At 45.0% G+C, this 13,849-nt stretch overlaps 3 protein-coding genes and 1 pseudogene across 9 annotated transcripts in view; 2 read left to right on the top strand and 2 right to left on the bottom strand.

Annotated features, from left to right (window-relative positions):
- Spata6l (spermatogenesis associated 6 like) overlaps positions 1 to 454 on the bottom strand; it is a 39,423-nt gene extending 38,969 nt beyond the window's left edge. For 6 of the 7 annotated variants that reach the window (XM_029546153.1, XM_029546156.1, XM_029546151.1 and 3 more), the window contains exon 1: positions 79 to 269. The gene's annotated coding sequence lies outside the window, so the exon portion shown is untranslated. Of the gene's footprint in view, positions 1 to 78 lie in introns of all 7 variants that reach the window. The other variant, XM_021203514.1, reaches the window with a different exon arrangement.
- Plpp6 (phospholipid phosphatase 6) lies at positions 213 to 3,078 on the top strand. The gene has a single exon (XM_021203526.2). The coding sequence runs from the start codon at positions 289 to 291 to the stop codon at positions 1,177 to 1,179; it is 891 nt and encodes a 296-aa protein (XP_021059185.1). The 5' UTR covers positions 213 to 288; the 3' UTR covers positions 1,180 to 3,078.
- A 6,645-nt stretch (positions 3,079 to 9,723) lies between these two features.
- On the top strand, positions 9,724 to 10,573 carry LOC110338673 (annotated as a pseudogene).
- A 434-nt stretch (positions 10,574 to 11,007) lies between these two features.
- On the bottom strand, positions 11,008 to 12,108 carry LOC110332135 (tektin-5-like). Its single transcript, XM_021213225.1, has one exon. It carries the CDS (start codon positions 12,106 to 12,108, stop codon positions 11,008 to 11,010), a length of 1,101 nt encoding a protein of 366 aa, XP_021068884.1.
- Positions 12,109 to 13,849: the final 1,741 nt, after the last annotated feature.

Genomic DNA, 13,849 nt, shown 5'->3' on the forward strand with positions numbered 1-13,849 from the left:
GATTGTTTTTTTGTGCAGGGAGGCTGTTTATCCTAACCTCCCACAGCTCTGAAATGATGCCATCACTGCGTCCTTCACCTGCACTTCCCAGCTTCTCCATCCTCCCACCTCTCCTCAAGCTGGCTCTCCCGGTTCCCTCCCACGTCTCCGCCAGGTGTCACAATCGTGCTCTGCGGCTCGGCTCCTCGGCCCGCCCTCCGGGATGGCAGTGCGGAAGCGGAAGAGGCTGACGGGCCGGGAAGCCTGTCTCCGGTCTGCCCCGGTCCCCGGGACCGGCTGCCCGCCGCGATGCCGAGCCCCCGGAGGACCATCGAGGGACGGCCGCTGGGCTCCTCGGGCGGAAGCAGCGTCCCGGGCAGCCCGGCCCACGGCGGCGGTGGTGGCGGTGGCGGCGGCGGCGGCAGGTTCGAGTTCCAATCGCTGCTGAACTGCCGCGCGGGCGCGGATCCCGCCTGCGCTCGGCTGCGCGCGTCCGACAGCCCGGTGCACCGGCGCGGCTCCTTCCCGCTGGCCGCCTCGGGCCCCGCACAAACAGCCCCGGCCCCGCCGCCGGAGGACGCCCGCATGAACTTGAACCCGTCCTTCCTGGGCATCGCCCTGCGCTCCCTGCTGGCCATCGACCTGTGGCTGTCCAAGAAGCTGGGGGTGTGTGCTGGGGAGAGCTCGGCCTGGGGCAGCGTGCGGCCCCTGATGAAGCTGCTGGAGATCTCAGGGCATGGCATCCCCTGGCTGCTGGGCACCCTCTACAGCCTGCTTAGGAGCGACAGCTGGGCCGGGCGTGAAGTGCTGATGAACCTGCTCTTCGCCCTGCTGTTGGACCTGCTGCTGGTGGCTGTGATTAAAGGGCTGGTCCGCAGGCGCCGACCCGCGCACAATCAAAAGGACATGTTTTTCACCCTCTCGGTGGACAAGTACTCCTTTCCCTCGGGCCATGCCACGAGGGCCGCCCTGGTGTCGCGGTTCATCCTGAACCATCTGGTACTGGCCATTCCACTGAGGGTGCTGGTGGTCCTGTGGGCCTTCGTCTTGGGTCTCTCCAGGGTCATGCTCGGGCGGCACAACGTCACTGATGTGGCTTTTGGCTTTTTTCTGGGCTACATGCAGTACAGCATTGTGGATTATTGCTGGCTGTCACCCCACAATGTTCCAGTTCTTTTTGTACTGTGGAATCAACAGTGACACCATCTCATTGATTGTTGACACCTTGAGGTCTGAAGGACACTCGAGGATTCTGACCTAAGCCAGAGCCATCCAGTTGCCCCTCTAGCCACCTTTGGGAATTCTGGGATCCCATGGTCTCACACGTTCCTAGACCGGAGCACATGCTGGCTATTACTGAACACGGCCATGCTAGAGAAACAGTCAATTGTGTATTTGACAGCTATTTATCACCAAGACAACTGCAAAGGAATCAAGCTGGCTGACTATATGATTGCTATTTACTTAAAGTTGACAATGTTAATGAGTAATTCCCCTCCCCCAAAAAATATTATTACTTGTAAATTAAAATTTAAGAGCCATTAGCTAGATAAACCATGTGCTATTCCCACCCTTTACCTGGAGTAGATTTTAAACAATAATTTTAAAATTCAAAACAGATTTTTTTCTCCAGTTAACTCTCTGAACATGTTGCCATAATTGGAGCTTTTTCTTTCTCCTGATTCCTTTAAGCTCTCCCACCCTTGTGGACTTTGTAGTTAAGAGGTTCCATGGAATATCTGCCTTTTTTCTCCCTGTACCTCTCAAACGATCGTTAGATAGTTATTTTCCACTACTCTTTAATATATCTTTTAGCACTCATAGAACAAACCAAGATATCGAAGAAGACATACTCACAAGGTGGGCTTGTCTAAGGTTCCCCACAGAAATGTAAGTATGAGACTACTGTTTCATTTCCTAATCCCATTGACAAATAGCATACCAGGGCAAGAAGCTGAGCTGCTGGGGAGAGCCAGAGAAACTTAAGAGCTTGGAAGCAGGCAGACCGGGAAGGAGGCCATGGCCAGGGGCAGGAAACGAAGCCCTGCTGTCGGGTCTACCGAACCGAGCAAATGATCCTCTATTAAGTAAAAAGTAGAAGAGCGATGTAGTTCTTTTCATTGCGCCTGCATAGCGTTCCTGTGTGTACCACAAAGATGACTGTATGCTATCCTTTCCCTATCAGTCCCACTGTGCTGTGTCCAGCACATTTTAGGTAACAGGACTTAACTTGAAACTTTTCAGGAGAGCCTATTGCCCTACGTGAGCATTAGGTGTAACTCTTAAATTTCTGTTTACATTGAAAGCTGTTCATTCATGGCGCCTCCCCCACTCACGAGACCAAAGATGACCAAATAATATGGGGTAGACCCTGATTGCAGTCTGACCTAGAAAGACCGAAGAGGGTACGTTCATTACATCTGTAAATGCTGCTGTGTCTGGAAAGAAAGCCTTTAAGTCACTGGTCAAAGTGGCATCATATAATCTCAATGGCCAGTTGTTCTGGCATTTATAGAAAGGACTGTGAGCTGTTGGCTATGGTCTAATGTTCAAAGATGTGGGTGGACAGGACTGTGGAAAATGGAAGTGGTGGTTAAACCAGTTCTCAGTAGGGGGAATTAGGACCTTCTCGAGTGGGAGTCAGGTACACTAATAGGAACAAGTCCTTCAATAAATAAAACAGTTATCACATTCCCACAACAACCTAAACACAGACTACCTCTTCCCTCATCAGATCTGCTAAGCTGTGAGGTTCTAAGAGGTCTGGGTGTGTTTAAAGTTTTGAAGATCATTTTTCATGGTAACATGCGGGCCAGACATTTGAAAGTGACTGTTTGTTCTTATAGTGTCCCCAAGTCTGCTAATTAAGGGCCCGTCTTCTAGTTTCTAGTTGCATTTCTGAAATTCCATATTTTGTTTGCTGGGGCCCGAGTTTGCTGGCTTTTAAAATACAGATCAAATCAATTTACCCGACTTCATGAATAATCCTAAATTCTCTAGAGTAAAAAAACTGATTTCTTTGTTAATTACTTGTACGATGAAGGATGCCTTTTTAAAAAAAATAAATCAAAATAAATTAACTGGTAATGTTGAATGATATTAGGTGAAATCTTTAATTTCTGCTTTGCCGTAAGAGAGATCGCTCGGCTTCTTGGGGATTCCTTCCTCATCCTGAACACTTGAGATTGAGAGAGCCCGACTGAGAACTGTCAGCAAGATGGAACCAAAACCAGGACCCTCTCGTTTTTCATTTCATTTCTACACACTCCGTGAAACCAGAGAGTTTCCTGATTACACGGCATCTAGCTGAATCTCCATGCTGTTTCCTCTTAGCATCTGCTTCTAACTATGGCCTAAGCCTCCCTTTTAACTGGGAGGCCATACTTCATGCCAGCCTTGGAGGACAGGAGAGCAAAACAGGAGGAATGGCTGACTCCTAAATGGGAACAGCAAGGTCACAGTCACCGTGCCCCTGCACCTCATTTAAGGAGGAGTTGGTGGGTTATCACAAAATGTTTATTGTTTAGATTGATTACCCTGTTGAAATGAGCAATCCAAAGCTAAGGGAAACAGCTTTGATTCCTAGAGGTGAGGGGACAATATCAAAGTGGAGCTTTAAAAATGTTATATTCTTTGATTGCTTTTTTTAAAAAATTAAATTCTTTCACAAAGTATCTTTAAAATGAAAATCCTGCTTGAACCCAGGTCAGGATTGTTTTTAAAGAAGCCAAGGAACATGTTGGTTTGGGAAAGAAAAATGAAAGACAGAACAGATTGAACTGAGATAAAAGGCTAAGAGGTTCAAGGGAGATAAATGTGTGGTGTCTGAGGGACAGAAGGACAGATCTGCCCCCAAAGCAATGTGTGTGGAGTAAGCAAAGGAGAACATGGGTTTAGAGTGGTAGGTAGGCTCGCAAGGTGTCTTACCGCCCGGATTTGGAGCTCGACCACCACCTCCATAGGCATCCTTCCCTGTGCACCGCAAAGATCCTTTGTGCTGAGCCTTGAACCAATTATTTCTTAGTTTACATCAAGGCAAGTATTTTCCAGAAGCTTCCCTGACCCCCACCCCCTCCCCTTTGTTTCCCCCATCAGTGCTCCCAGCCCAGGTCCCTCCCACCGGGATGGGTGTCTCACAAGCTTTGGAGTGTGAGCTTTCAGAAGGCTGAAGCGTCCGGTTGCCATGGACACGCAAACGCTCAACCTTCTCCTCTGGAACTCCTGGGAGGCTGAGACGCAGGCGCACTTATGCACTGCTGGGAACCTGCCTTCTCACCCTCCCTGGTGGTGGCCTGGCTCAGTGACTGTCCAAGGGCCAGGGAGCCTATCCATGGATGTTGGGAGTGTTTTTCTGTCCCTCCCTGGACACACTGTGGCCCCAATTATTGTGCTCAAATGCTTAACAGTTTCCATCCCCAAAGTATAATGAGATCATAGCTCCATTGTGTAATCATTTTTAGTGGCAACGGAACCCCAGACACTGGGATTCCTGTGACCATTTCTAGTTAGCTAGGGGACTCCTTGCTTATTAAATGTCTTGTTTCCTTCTTTGCCCCAGAAAACATGTTCACTGTCAATAAATTGAGTAGTGTGCTAACTACAAATAGGTCATTTCTAAAGAGATTTAGGTTGGGAACCTCAGGTCGAGAAAACAATTGTTAGTTCCTCTTCCCTGCACTGTTCAGCTTTCCTAGTAGTTTAAAGCAAGCATTGGATTGCACCATTCCCCAGGGGGTAGTTATTGTATTTGCGAAAACAGCAGTTACACTGTAAATCAGGCGGAGTAAGATTTCTTCACTGGCAAGAGAAATGACATTTCCCCATTATATGTTACTTAAAAAACAAAAAACAAAACAAACAAACAAGAACAGCAAACAGAAGGAGAATGTGAATGTTTTTTTAGCCAATCAAAAATTCCCTGGAAGGTCTATGTCTCAAAAAAATGAAATAAGTAAAAACATAAATATTCTTTAAAAATGAGGGCTGAACCATGTGGTTCAGTTGGTAATGTTTGCCTAGTATTCATCAGAACTGAATAAATCTGCCTTTGATCCATGTCTGTACTGCTAGCACTAGGAAGGTAGAGCGTCAGAGTCAGAAATTCAAAATCAGCCTGGAATATTGTGGTGGTTGAGAATAGGTGTGGCCTTGTTGGAGGAAATGTGTCTGTGGGAATAGATAATGAGACCCTCCTCCTAATAGTGCTTCTCCCTGGGCCAAGCATATTCCAACCACCACAAATAGCTAATGAGTTTGAGGGTCATCCTGGAATCCATGAGACCCTGACTCAAAATAGAATTTTAAAAATTATCTTGTGGTTTATTATGGATACTTTACGTTGAGGATCTATGTTGTTGAAACAGTACAGGGAGATGTCCCTAAAAAAGATACTGCTGACAATATTCCCTTCAGTAGCTATAGTATATTTCTCTGTAAGGGAAAGCTTGGGGTAATGAGGGACTCAGCATTACATCTATACCTGGTTCCTAGTGCTCTCTTAGTACACAAAGATATATACATATGGTTCTCGGCTCTCTGGATGCCTGGAGCACAGATTCGTCACTACAGTTAGCTGGTACAAGACCTGTGATAATCTTCACAGGTAGATCACCAGTGATAATACTAGTTTGACTAAACAAATTGATAGCCAAGTTTCTAGAGGTAAAATAGAAGGGAGGAATCCCTTCTGATTGAAGATCTGCACAGAGGTGGGTGTGTTGCATATGGTCACTGCATTGCTACAGTATTTCTTTGAGGACATTGTGACCTGTATTTTACAGCCTTTTCCCCAAGGCTACATAACTCATCCCAACAGTCATGTCTGAGTCCAAGGGCCCCGCCACCTCCCTGCCTCCACAACGCAGTGATTATTGGTCCCTGGAAACACTGTCCCATCTGCACCCCCTGTTTCAGTCTTTCTACTTCTTTATATGACTAGACTCTCCTAACTCTTGATATTACCAGACTCACCTTGATAGGGTACCAGAGCCCTGAATTCTTCTGAATTCCCTTGGACTACCTAGCTGTTCTTTATGTCTGTGTTTTCTCTCCCTTACCTAGCCAAGTAGTATTGTTGTAACCCTTTAATTCACTATCTTTTATTAAGGTGACACTCAATATACATAACAATTAACATGTCCACAAGTTTACATATGCCAGCCAGGTGTCTCTTTGGGGTTATCTTTCATCTTGGACTCCCAGATGCCACACAGATGTGGAAGTCGCTACATCCATAATGTCTCAAACTCATCTTGCAGTTCATCTCATCAATGATGCTGCCATCTTGGCTGGAGACCAACCAAGTGAAGTCATTCAAGGATGGGAATGCCACCAAGTCAAGTAAAAAATATGACTTCATCTCCAGTGTAGGTACATGTACACAAACCTGACACAAACCTAGACATATCTGGTAAAGACTTAATTGAGAAAATGCCTTCAGAAGACTGGCCTACAAGCAAGCCTGTAGGGTATTGTCTTGATTAATGATTGATTAAAAAAAAAATCAATTGATGTGCAGTAAGCAGGGCTCCTCCCTTGCTTCTGCTTCAGCTCTGCCGAGCTCCTGCTCTGACTGACCTCAGTGACAGGATGTGACCTGAGAGTCGGAAGTAAGATCAGATAAACACTTTCCTCCCTGTGTTGATTTTGCTCCCTGTGTTTTTATTACAACAACAGAGACCTAAAGACAGTATGTCTCTGTGACAATAAACAGACCCTGGGGAATGGCTTTGATTGCAAGAGTACTTCTGCAGAGCGACTTGATGGCCTCAGCCTCAGCACTGAAGAAATGACGCAGCTCCCATCCCGGTCACATCCTGGTGACAAAATAGAAAACAAAAGTGTTTCCCAAATGGGAATTTCCAAAGAGTAAGTCAACCAGGAATAAATGTGACGACTTATGATTGAGATGTTCCTTTTAACTTAAAACAATGGATTATTAATCCAACATCATAAACACTTTTCAAATAACAAAGACAGCAGTCATGTGAGGAGAGAAACCATTTTTTTTTTTAAGGTACAAAAGGAATAGGTATGAGAAAACATATTGGCGGGAAATGGAAATAAATACAATGTATGAGTATTCTGTGGTTACTGTAACAATTCTCTGTATTCTCAGGCCCTTAAAAAAAAAAGTTATCAGCTGGGCATGGCGGTGCACACCTTTAATCTGAGCACTAGAGAGGCAGAAGGGGGTGGGTCTCTGTGAATTCCAGGCCAGCCTGGTCTGCAAAGCAAGTTCCGGGAAGTTGGCTGGAGGACTGTGCCCTTGGTACTGTTGCTGGCCCTCCTTGGCTCAAAGCTCCCTTCTTCCATCTTCAAAGCCGACAAGACCAAATCAAGTCTTGCCCCTGCTGCCCTTGTTTGGGCTCTGTTTTTCACTTTTTATGATTTGTAGGACTAGGCTGGGGTGAGGTTTAAAAGCAGTTACTGCTCTCATGGAGGACGCGTGCTTGGTTCCTACCACCTATGCTGAGTGACTCACTGATGCCAGTAAATCAGTAGTCAGAGGACCTGATCTTTCTGGCCTCTGCCAGCACCTGAACTCACGTGCATACATCCACACACAGACACACATGCATACACATACTTTCAAAATAAGATAAAAATGTAAAGGCTTTTATGATCACATTGGGAATATTCAGAGGATCCAAGATAATTCCCTTATTTTAAGGTTGGTTAGTTAACAATCTCATTTTCACTTGAAATTTGAATATCCCCTTTATTATATAAGGTGACCTACTTTCCGTCTTCATGATTAGACTATGGACATCTTTGGGCACAATTATTCTGCTTACAATATACAACTTCCCTAGAAAGTGATTCAATGTTTATCAAAAATTTTAACTTGGCTCTCTGTATTTCTGCTGCTAGGAATTTATCCTGAAGATATATTTTCACAAAGAAACCACAAATTCATATGTTGAATCATTAAGATTTTTTTTTTAAAAAAAAGATTAAGTTCTGTCTATGAGTACACTGTAGCTATCTTTAGACACAACACAATGGGGAATCGGATCCCATTACAGATGGTTGTGAGCCACCATGTAGTTGCTGGGAATTGAACTCAGGACCTCCAGAAGAGCAGTCAGTACTCTCAACAGCTGAGCCATCTCACTAGCCCCCATTTAAAAAAAAAAAAAATTCAAATCCCACAACCACATGGTAGCTCACAAACATCCGTAATGAGAAAGAAATAAAAAAAAACCAAAATACTTATGGGCCAAGCAAGTGGGGGGCTGGGGGGGAGAGCAAGTGGGGCCAGAGCAAGAGGAAGAAGGGAAGGGGGAAAATGGGAATCAACCAAACGTTTATTAGGTAGAGTCATATTCAAGCTGACGGGTATTAAACAGCGTTTTTAAAAAAATGAAGCAGAGCTGTTTTAACAGTAAACAGCCTTTACAAAGAAAATAAATGTGTGGTACAGAAAATACATCTAATACACTACCATTTCAGAAAGTATGAAAATACAATGTGTATAAATATGCTTAGAGCATTCCTGGGGTGGTGGGGAGGGTGGACCTGTGGAAAGTCTCAGTAGTTGAAGGGAGTCCCACTTTTCATTTAGTGCTGTTCGGTGCTGTCAAATGCTATTTCCCTCACAACTTCTATTACTGAATCAAAAAGAGAAAAAGTTAAAACAGTTTTAAAAAAAAAAAAAACAGAAAAGAATAGAAAAGAGAAGTCTGAAAACTGGGGAAGGCACGAGCCCTCGCTCCTCCAACAACTGTGGCCTTGCCTACGTATTCCATGGCACACAAACACCGTGCAAATGTGTCTGCCATGTCTACTTCCAGGGCAGGGGATTGTGGCCTGTGGTCCCCAGATATTTCAGGAGTCACACTCCCTGAAAGAGTGGGCAACCTTTCCTGCATGTTCAGACATGTTGTTCCAGAAGAAAGCCTGCTGCCTTGATCAGAGAGCTGCAAAGGATTGCTTGTCACATCGGAGTTATGGGGCCACTGTTGAGTGCTCAAAGAGCTAACAAACAGCTCCTGTGTGGAGTACGTGGAGTAGAGAGGCCACCCGGGTTATCTGACAGTGTTAGGAGAGAGGCCTTCTTTGTTCCATCATGTTGATAGCTTCTTATTAGAGCTGGATGTCTCTCTGGAGGCCATAATAATTGATTGAAAGACCTTTGAAGCACTGTTGCAATCCTTTTATGGCTGGACTCTGTGGGCTGATTTGTGAGGCCCCACTGTTTTCCAGGCTGGTAAATTATCCTGTGGTAAGCCTAAATAACAGCAGAAAGCCGGGCGTGGTGGCACACGCCTTTAATCCCAGCACTTGGGAGGCAGAGGCAGGCGGATTTCTGAGTTCGAGGCCAGCCTGGTCTATAAAGTGAGTTCCAGGACAGTCAGGGCTATACAGAGAAACCCTGTCTTGAAAAACAAAACAAAAACAAAACAACAACAACAAAAAAAAACAGCAGAAAGCTGAATAATAATAATAAAGCTATTATCAGTATTTGTGAGAAATACCTGGAAGAAGGAAGGAAGGAAGGAAGGAAGGAAGGAAGGAAGGAAGGAAGGAAGGAAGGAAGGAAGGAAGGAAGGAAGGGAAGGAAGGAAGGAAACCAAATTAATGAGACAACCTGATAGATAACCACCAAGCCAGTAAGCAGCACCCTTCTTCCATGGCCTCTGCATCAGCTCTTATCTTCAGGTTCCTGTCCTGCTTGAGTTTCTTCTCTGAGATCCTTCAATAATGAACAGTGATGTGCAATTGTATACTTTGGGCCTGGAGCAGAGAACATTTTATGAAGAAAATGGGTTTCTCGTTATTAAAAAATCTGATAGCTGATGATATTCAACGTTTCTGAGCTGAGTTTGAAAGAATCTGCAGAAAGGAGGTGAAACCAACAGGGTCATTGTAATGAAAGCCTTAACCATTGCAAAACAGGATTATATGCCAAGCGAGAGAGTGGTTAAGAAGATCCAGGATTTCCAAAAGGATAAGGAACTCTTTAGATTCTGCGCCCTCCCCCCAGATTCTGAAATATAGAGTGTTTCCTAGAACCAATATTATGACTCTGCATGGGATGCTGATAAACTTCCAGATTCTGGCAAGTAGACGCCCCGCCCCCGCCCCTCCACCCCTCCTCGCCCTTGCATCAGAATCTCCACTATTTCCCATTCCTATCCAGCGACCAAATTGTGCTTGGACAGCCATGGTGCACATTGACAGAAACAACAGTTGCCTGGTTGTGCTCCCAGGCACCCACAAACGCACTCTGAAGCTACATGATTACAAGTGGGAGGGAGGAGTTAATAAAATGTACCATGGTATCCAAGACTGTGAGCAGAACATCACCCGGGTGTACGCGGCGATGGAGAAGGGCTACACTGTTTTCTTCCGACCTCTGCTTATCCACGGATGTCGGAACAGAGCTCAAGGATTCCATAAAGCAATTTCCTGCCACTCTGTCAGTTTTGACTGCAAGTATATCAACACGAAGGGTGCCAGTCAAGAAAACATCACCAAGGGAGTTGTCAAGATAACGGAGAAACAGTACGGAGTCGAAGGAATCATGGACTTTAAGGATACTTGGGTGTTTCGATGCCGACTTGTGAAAGGAGAAAGACTAAACCTTTGAAACAGCCCTTCAAGTGTGAGGTTTGGCGGTGAGAGTCTGAGATGAGAACAGAGAGTTCAAGTGCAGCCTGGGCTACACAGCAAGATTCTATCTCCTCCTCTTTCCCCCATAAACAAAAACGAAAAGAATTGGCTCTTCATTATAATTCTTTTAAAGAGAACATCAAAGCAAAGCAAGACATTGAAGGAAATTTTTTTTTATTGAGATGTTATCTTTATCACCTGTAAAGATCAAGACACATGCATTTGGGATGCATCAATTTAATTAACGTGGTGCTATTGTTTTAATGGTGTGAAATATTATTTTAAGAAAAATAACCTGAGGTATAACTAATAAAGGTGACTGAGTATAAAAAAAGAAGAAGAAAAGAAAAGGGCTGGAGGTTTCTTCAGCATTGAAGTACAACTGCTGGTTCACTAGTGGTTTCTGCCTTTCTAGTAGACTGCTCTGCAGCTGCTGGGTCTTATTTGGTGTTTGCCACACCCCTGTAGAACTCCAGGTTGGGCAGACTGGTAGGCCAGGTTGATGTTGGTAAACTGCCTCCACACCTGGGCTGTCAAGGTCTCAAATAGGTGCTCTGCTTCCTCCCGCAGCTGGACAGACTTGGCCCGCATAGTCTGAGCGTGTCTGATGTTGTTATTGCTGAACACGGCCCAGGTTTCAGGAACGGAGACCATTTCGTCAAAGTTCTCCATGCCACGGAAGAAGTTAATGGATTCAGATGTGTTTTTTAAGTTTAAGCATCTCTCGTCAATAGACTGTGCAGTGCTCTTGTCCGCGATGTCTTGCTCTAGAACATGTTGAGCATCTCGATTATCTTGCATCTGGGAATCAATTAGTTTAGCTAATTTTCTCATCTGATCTTGGCAACATTTTAGTAAATCTGCTTGCCGGAGGAGGTTTTTCTCCACGTTGTCATGGACCAGGTTAATCCCGATCCTTTTCTCCTGACTGTACAGACAGTCCAGGGCCACCTGCAGGGGACAGTTCACCTCCTTAGCGGCGCACTCCAAGCGCATCTTGAGGGTTTTCATGCGGTTGATCTCCGCCATAAGCATGTCCCGCTCATGGCACAACCCGGACTTCCAGAAGCGGATGTCGGAGAGCCTCTGGCCCAGGTTCCGGAAGGTTCCCTCTTGCATCTGGCGTGTCAGCTGCTCCTTATCCTGCATGATCCTCAAGGAGTCGTCTGTCAGCCTGCTGGCGCGGAGCCGCGATGCCTCTGCATTACAGATCAGCAGATCATTAGAGCGGGCCCATTCGCGTTGGGTATAACGATTGGAGTGCGGGGAGTGGAGCGAGGGCAGAATTGTGGACAGTCCCCGGTCACCTGCGCTATCCTCCTGGCTTTTCTGGGTGGTGGTGATATTGTAGAAGACTCTGGGTCTCCACGCAGAGCGGCACCTGGGCAGGTGAAAAGATTGGTAGCACGCCTGTACCTCAGGGTCCTGCCCAGCAGGGGGCGGCCACTGCAAGCCACAGTCTTTCTTGGAGCCACAGTAACTCGCTGTCTGAATGGTTCCAAGAAATTCCATCTTTCCCCATCAGACCCACGCGGGCAAATTTTTGCCCAAGGAGTCAGGGCTTCTCAGAAGCTAGGAGCCGCGGGGCTTCTGTGACTCAGTGCTGGTGTCATAAAGCGCGGGAGAGGGTCTTTGTCCCAATTCAGCAATGATGAACTGTTTGTAGAACACTAATTTTGTTTGGTTTTGTGCACAACCCCAGTCTTAAGATAGAAACAAACAAACAAACAAACAAAACCCAAAACTATATCTTATGTCTATCCTTTTCCAACGTCTTTCTTTAAAACTCCTTAACATTGCAGCTTTTGCACAGTTTAATATTTCAAGAAGTTGTACCTTTCTTTTACTATGAATAAATAAGTGAACTCTTCCCTTGATTTTAATGAACTGTAAACATGACATTTATATCTTAAAAGTGACTAAAACTGCATCCTTTGGGGAACTCCCCCAAAAGGATCAGGCTACTACTATCTATACGGACCCACTGAACAGCTCTAACTACGTCACTATGGTAGGACTACATGCTCGCTTGTATGATTCAAAGGATGGATCTGGAGGCATTTAAGACTGAAAAAAAATTGACATTAAGTTCATTCAGGCTACTGGTGTTGCATTGTCTAATATAGTGGCTACATATAACTAAGTTAGCTAAAGCAAAATAAATAAATAATCAAGTCTAGCTCCTTGCTCTGGTCACATACCTAGTGCTCAGTAGCTATGTGTATACACATACCCAGTGCTCGGTAGCTACGCGTATACACATACCTAGTGACTATTACACAGACGGTGCAGAGATTGTTCCCGTCATCAAAGGGTGTTTTAGGTTGCAATATTGCTCTAGACTTAACTGCTCTTCAAGTAGTTATGGGCGATAAGCATGTTTTCATTATGTTTTGCTTTGTTTTACAGTGTCAGGAGTAGGACCCAAGTCCTTGTACTCTACCACTGAGCTTCAGGGCCAGCTGAGAAACACACTAACAGCACCACAAAAAAAAGGCATCCTGTCACACATATGACGTTAAGCTTTCTACATGACAACCAAAAGTCAATGGCATTGTTAGAACAAAGGAAGAGTTGGCAGTAACTGGTACAGACCTTAAAAATACCAATCACCAAATATTATAGGTGAGCTATTTTTACACCTTGATTTTGACAAACCAACTCAGTGTTTGAGAATTACAGGACATTTTTATTATGCTTGGAGATTATATAATAGCCATTGATTAATTTTGGTAAGTATGGAAGCTTTTGTGCCTGTGTGGGGCGAACATTAACTTCGTTTAGAGATGCATATTAAGGTGTTGCATTAGCGTTTGATTACTGTGCAAGCACATGCCTGCCAAAGGCAATCCCAGGAAAGGTTTCTTTTGACTCAGAGTATGAGAGTCGGGCCTATCAGTGGTGGGCAAGATGAGGCAGCAGGAGAATGACATTGCTGTTCACTTTGCTGTGTCCACAGTCAGGAAGCTAAAAGAGAAAGGCTGGAGCTATAACTCCAGTGGTAGCCAGCTTGCCTTGCCTGGATGAAGCTGTAGGTTCCTCCTCAGTGCTCCACGGGATAGGGCCACCCACATCCAGTATGGATCAATAAAGACTGATCATCATAGGTGCATAGTGGTAAAATGACATAATGCTTAGTTAGATTTTACTGATCATCATAGGTGCATAGTGGTAAAATGACATAATGCTTAGATTTTACTGATCGTCATAGGTGCATAGTGGTAAAATGACATAATGCTTAGATTTTACTGAT

Source organism: Mus pahari, chromosome 1, assembly GCF_900095145.1.
Source record: "Mus pahari chromosome 1, PAHARI_EIJ_v1.1, whole genome shotgun sequence".
Classification (NCBI taxonomy): Eukaryota; Metazoa; Chordata; class Mammalia; order Rodentia; family Muridae; genus Mus; species Mus pahari.